At 35.1% G+C, this 6,540-nt stretch overlaps 1 protein-coding gene across 1 annotated transcript; it reads left to right on the top strand.

The window, feature by feature from the left end:
• The first annotated feature begins 1,566 nt into the window (after positions 1-1,566).
• On the top strand, positions 1,567-4,836 carry mylpfb (myosin light chain, phosphorylatable, fast skeletal muscle b). Its single transcript, XM_079596071.1, has 6 exons — positions 1,567-1,638; positions 1,940-2,035; positions 2,911-3,091; positions 3,475-3,553; positions 3,668-3,716; positions 4,158-4,836. The coding sequence occupies exons 1-6, from the start codon at positions 1,636-1,638 to the stop codon at positions 4,260-4,262; spliced, it is 513 nt and encodes a 170-aa protein (XP_079452197.1). The 5' UTR covers positions 1,567-1,635; the 3' UTR covers positions 4,263-4,836.
• The last annotated feature ends 1,704 nt before the right edge of the window (positions 4,837-6,540 follow it).

Here is a 6,540-nt window from a genome sequence, read left to right as displayed (position 1 = left end):
TATATATATACATATATATATATATATATATATATATATATATATATATATATATATATATATATATAAATTCACTTTCATAATTTTTTACAATAATCTGCCAAGTGTCTCCTTTAAAAGAGACCAAACTTAAGTCTGTGCTCCAAAGTATTGAAGATTTATGTTTTGAAATGTTATTTTCAGCTCAATGTTCAAAAAGTGGGACTGACAGTCAACAGAGGAGCCAAAGAAAAGACCAAGTTCCCTGCAGAGACAGAGTATCAGTTTTCACAACCCTGTATTTCAAAACATGCATTCAGTGTTGGGCCTATGATAAATGTCTGCTATGGATTGCATATATGGTGTGAAGAGGGAGGGCTGCAGAATGCTGTTTTGGACTATCCCTGAGGTCTATAAGCTCCTCGATATAGAGCCTCTGAGCTTGAAAATTATGTTTAGTCATCAAACTCCCCTTCTATTCAGACATTTATTCATAAAATACACACCACACATCCAATGTACATATATGGTACAGCACCATTATCATTTTTCATAATCAATGTTGTTAGTTAGCTACTGTAAGAAGTAAATCATTATATTATTTACTGTTTTATCATCTTAAAATCATATTTACATTATTTACATTTAGTGACTTACAAACGAATAGAAGATTGAAAAAACAAAAACATATAAACGTTAAACTATCATATGTTGCTAATATGTTTACTTTAAAGAATGAATGCGGTATAAGCAGTTATGCCATTATTTTTATATGGTAAGAATGATGCCTTTTTACTGAACACAAGAAAGTGAACATAACGCATAAGTGGATATTAGTTCATTGGAGAATTTTGTTAAATAAAGTTATACATGACCAAACAAGGTCTTACAAATATTCAAATCCCACAAAATGCATATTAACTATGATAGTATAGTAATAGATGTCTCTAATTAGATATATTACATCTTTTGAGTAAGTGAAGAACCCTAACCCTTGTTTGTGTCTCTTTACATGATAATAGAGACACATTATCTAAAGATAATGTTGGAACAGGTCAGTGTACAGGACCGTCATTTAAAAGATCCAATTTTTCAGTTGATGTTAAGTGGTCTAATTTACAGCCAGTGTTGATTCATAAAACTAATATTGACCAATTTCTCATTGTGAAAAAAATAAATAAATAGACCATTGATTGGCAATGGTATCATGTAGGAAAATTATACCATGGCTTGTTTTAAAATTCTTACTTCCAGGAAAGATATACCAACGCTTACATTAATCTACAAACTAATTCTCAACAGAGACAGATGAGAAGAAACTGAGCCCTTCAGTCAAGGCAGAAACAATCTCCTTGCCCTTGCCATATTTGCCCACAAGGTAAACCAAACTATTGCCAAAATTACTGGACTGAATTCACCTCATTCCAAGGCGTGCAAATCCTATTTTGGATCAGGAATGAAAAGTGACACCAAAGCACTTCATACACCTCCTGTCTTGTACTTTCACCAGCACTCGCTTTCCTAAACCTGATGTTCAGGCTAAAGTTAGCACACCCAAGCCAGTATATAAGACCCCAAAAGGAACTACGAACATGTCAGTCACATCAGTGTGGTGTATACTTCTCCTCTCTTGACCAACGGCAAAATATTTTAGAGATGGTGAGTGTTTTTAGAAGACTTCAGACAAAATATATATTTTTTTTTATATTTTTAAAATATATATAAATTAATTGAGTTGCCAGTGCACTTAACAACTTTACAAAACATCCTTCCTTTACACCTTCTAAAATTTAGAGCCCTATTATCACTGGAAATATACATTTGAATTTGCAACATGAAAAATAACGTTTCATTGGGTGATTAGCAGAATATGTATATGATGACAGAAGTCGTAACTGTGGAAATGGAGCAGCAAAACATTCAAGTGTGTTTTTCACTCCATACATGTGTTTCTCTTTAGGCACCCAAGAAGGCCAAGAGGAGGCAACAGGCAGAGGGCGGCAGCTCTAATGTATTCTCCATGTTTGAGCAGAGCCAGATCCAGGAATACAAGGAGGTACAGTGCTCATTCTTCAGTAATTTGACTTAAATCTCTGCTAAACCTAAAATTAGTTCAATACATAAATTCCTTTATCATAAACGTTATTCCTAAAATATTGTACATTCAAAGTTATACATTTTGTCAGCACAACACGGAAAAAAAAGTCAGGGAGTAGTTTTAACATCAATCAAATTAATCAATCAGATCATGTCAGTGATAAAGTTTGAGGGCATGTTAGACATTCACCCATGCTCATGTGTTTGAAAATCTTATATTGCAGATTTCTATGTTAACTAGTAACTCAGCAAGAAGTAGATTTTGGAAACATTAGAAGAAAGAAGTCACCATTAGTTTTATGTTAAATAACCAATTAGCAAAAACAATAGCTGTTGTAAGTAGTAAGGAGAGGTGGTAGGGAGATTTGTTGGGGCCAGCCCAAGTGTAGCCAATCCCCCCTCTTTATATATCCCCAAAGTCTTGTTGTACATTCTGTGACCTTTTAACAACTTAGACAAGTGGGCAGCAGCTGCCAAGATACTTCTTGATCTCAGATGTCATCTCCAGTTTCAACTATGTTCAGCAGAATGACATCAAGACCTGATGCCAGAAAGGGAAATGTATTTCACAACTACAAAATCAATCCTTTCTTCTGTAAAAACATCTTGTGTATCTTTGGGGTCATATGATGCAATTAGTAATAACTTCAATTAAAATTCATATCCTTTGAATTAGTTTACCAATACCAGTACCAATTACCAGTAGTTGCCAATAATCCTCAATGGTATGTTACATAGACCCAGTCCCCACCCTATAAACATGACTGATGTTTTTCTTGGATAAAATGCTAAATAAACTGGCATAAACTGTTTTACCCTCTCTAAAACAAACAGGCTTTCACAATCATCGACCAGAACAGGGATGGTATTATCAGCAAGGACGATCTGAGAGATGTGCTGGCCTCCATGGGTCAGCTAAATGTGAAAAATGAGGAGCTGGAAGCCATGGTCAAAGAAGCCAGCGGCCCCATCAACTTCACTGTATTCCTCACCATGTTTGGTGAGAAGCTAAAGGGTGAGTTGTTTAAATCTTTTCTGGTTTTTTCTTGTTATCACAAATAATTTTTCTTGTTCAAACTTTTGGTTAGGGATCAAGTATTCATATTTGTAACTTTCACTTCAGCACATAGATTTTACCTGCCAGATACATTTAAATGCATTTGGCAGACACTTTAATTCAAAGTGACTTACAGTGCTTTAAAGGTAAACATATAATCAGTAAATGTATTTCCTAGTAATCATACCCATGACCTTGCCGTTGCTAGCACCATGCTCTACTGAATTACAATGAATGGTTATGTACAAAATATAGTTTTGTATTTATAGAATGCATAGTATGGACATCTCAACAAGTATTCACCTCAAGTATTCGCAACATTTATTCAACTCTTCATTAAGGTGCTGACCCTGAGGATGTTATCGTGAGTGCTTTCAAAGTTCTGGACCCTGAGGCTACAGGCACCATCAAGAAGGAATTGTAAGTGTCCGGACTCATTGTTGTTCACATGAGAATGCTGAACTTTCATGAAGCCCTTAAAAACTGTGGTGAAGATTCATTTACAAGAATATAACATTTTGTTTTACTTTATAGCCTTGATGAACTCCTGACCACCCAGTGCGACAGATTTACCGCCGAGGAGGTTAGTTGTAGTTGGATTTTAATCAATGGTGTTTACTAAAGCAAGAACCATAATTACTGTTATGGTAGGAATTCAAACTTTATGGCTTGTTGAGGAGAAATGTGGGATTAAACAAGTATTTAGTACATTTATACTATCGCCAGGTCTTATTTGCTAAATGTGAACAATTAGGCATTAAGGTACTATAAACATTAACATCAAGAATCTCTGTAAAGCTGTTTTGAAACAATGTGTTTTGTAAAAATCACTATACAGTGAAGGTATAACCTGAGCTATATTTAGAGACAAAGGGGTTTGCTTTTTTAGTTGGGCCAGTAAGCAAGCACCCAGAACAACGTCATTGCCTAGCAATTCATAATTTTTTTTTTTTTTATGTTAACATGTTGCCTTAGTTTTACTTGACAAATTATTTAAAATCTTCTGGTTGTTATCTTCTTCTAGATGACAAACCTTTGGGCTGCCTTCCCTCCAGATGTGGCTGGAAACGTAGACTACAAGAACATCTGCTACGTCATAACACACGGAGAGGAGAAAGAGGAAGAATAACTCAATCCATCAACCATCTCTCTACTTCCTCATTACCACACCATCTTGTTACATATTCAGTCTTCCCATGGTCCATCTGTCCTCTCACAGAAACACTTGTCTAAACTGGAGGTCTTTTGGCATTTGGGCTTTCTGAATGTGTTACATGTAGCTAATGTGATTATTTTCAATAAAATAATCTAAAATCATGAAATCACAATCTCTCTGTTCTGTCTGCCATGTAGTGTTTACCTTCATAAATGTATAGGAAGAGGAGATATTTAAAGAGATGGTGCATCTCTGTAATAGAGCACCATAATATCCCTCAATGTTTCCCGTTTGTTTTCTTGGAGAGACAGAGAAAGTAGGGAGGAAAGACATTGAACACTAATAGAAAACCAAGGAAGACAGAGTGAGGACGAGGAAAAGAAACAAAAGAAAATATCTTTATTTTTACTTTTTCTCCCTTGTTCACTCCTCCATTCCAGTCTTCTTTTTTGCATTTTTCTTTATTTTCTCTTGATTAATCTCTTTGTCCACAAAACCACCTGTAACTTAAAAGTAACACAAATAAAAGCACATAAATCTTTCTTATACATTGTGTCTGTTTTTGCCAGGTTCATGCACCTACAGTAGAACAAATAAGAAATCAGTTTAAACTTTACATTAGAGAAAATTATGAATGACAGTTTTTAAGTGTTAATTTACTTTTACCTTTTATGCATTATGTTTTTTTTTTTTTTTGGTTGGTTGTTAAAAATTACTTATACTTAACATGTTAATTTCCTGTCATCTCTTTGAATATCTGAAAGCCAGGTTTTTCCTATGTCTGTCATTATTAGCAGGGCACATTTTATACAAGGAAATTAATTGTTTACTCAATAATTCAAGAAGGTCCAGACTTTAAAGTTCTTTTTAATTTGTACTTTGCTTTAAAAGTAACATAGTTCTTGTAATTGTTTACTATAGCATTTGTTACAATAAGGATTTAATTACCGGTAAGATTATGCTATGACCGTGCTAAGGCACTGTTATCTTTTTTTATTTCTTTTTATAGCATTTGTTATATGAAAAATAGCATAGGAACTATAGCTACAACATGCCACTGCCACAGTTGTAGGCTAATATAAATCTTTAGTGAAAAATCTATTCCTTGAACAGATTATTAATTGTAAATTCTAGTCAAAATTTACCACAATAAATAAAATAAATGGTAAATGGACTGCATTTATTTAGTGCTTTATCAGACCCAATGGCAACCAAAGCGCTTTCCATGTTGCCTAACATTCACTCATTCACTCACTCATTCATACACCGACGGCGGTGTCAGCCATGCAAGGCGCCATCCAGCTCGTCGGGACAGGCTGGGGTTAGGTGTCTTGCTCAAAATAGAAAAAGCTTTCTAATTTATGTTGGTGCAGAATTATGTTTTCCCCTTTTTTTCATCAGTCATTTTAGTGCCTGTTTTAGATCATGTTTGACTTTGTAGCGTTTTTCTACATTCTCAATAGAGTACAAATGGGTTGGACATTTTATCATCAGTGACGCTGTCGCATATAATAACGGTATATATGAATGGCTTGTGCAAATATTATCACGCTGATTTGCGTGAATCAATAAAATATCCAAAAATCACTTGCACATTGTGATATATTTCCTGCAGTTGTGTACTTACAATATCCCAAAAGTTCCCAAAGATTTTTAATTTCAGAGAAATTCCAATTTTAAATAATTGGCCGTCCCGGAATCCCTGTTCACTTGTCGCCTGTCAATGACGTAATATCCACGTTATCCCTGGTTTCCGCTCATAGTACTACCATACATAGATATCATATAATAAAAGCTAGATGTCTCATCCGCGCTGCTGGCCAATGGAGGTCGACGTCCGCACACGGCGGCAATCTTGCCACAGGGGGCTCGCTCACTCGTAACATTGTGTTTTAATGGTGTGTGTACTTTTTAAATAACCATAACTTGGTCAATTTTCTACCGACACTGCATACTTATGAATAATTCTAATATTATATATTTCAACATGTTCAAGCATCCAGAATTATTGCCACGTTAATAACGTTTGTAAGAAACCAAACCGTTTGTAAATCAGTCAAGATTTCAGCGAGAATCTTTTGTGTTCGTGCTGATCACTCACCTTACTTCAAATACCACAGAGCTCGCCAGAAAGCTTCCCTGTGACAAGATGGCCGCCGGTGATGCCGTTCGAGACTCCGCCTTAAGACATCTAGCCTTATATGGATATCTATGCTGCCATAGTAACCACCATGGCGATAGAAGTGAACAA

This window comes from Phoxinus phoxinus (genome assembly GCF_949152265.1).
Source record: "Phoxinus phoxinus genome assembly, chromosome: 21".
NCBI classification, from domain to species: Eukaryota; Metazoa; Chordata; class Actinopteri; order Cypriniformes; family Leuciscidae; genus Phoxinus; species Phoxinus phoxinus.
This window is presented reverse-complemented; position numbering and strand designations above follow the sequence as displayed.

Coding starts and splice junctions, on each gene's coding strand:
- mylpfb (XM_079596071.1), top strand. Junction 2,036..2,910: donor AGATCCAGGAATACAAGGAG/GTACAGTGCTCA, acceptor TAAAACAAACAG/GCTTTCACAATCATCGACCA. Junction 3,092..3,474: donor GTTTGGTGAGAAGCTAAAGG/GTGAGTTGTTTA, acceptor CTCTTCATTAAG/GTGCTGACCCTGAGGATGTT.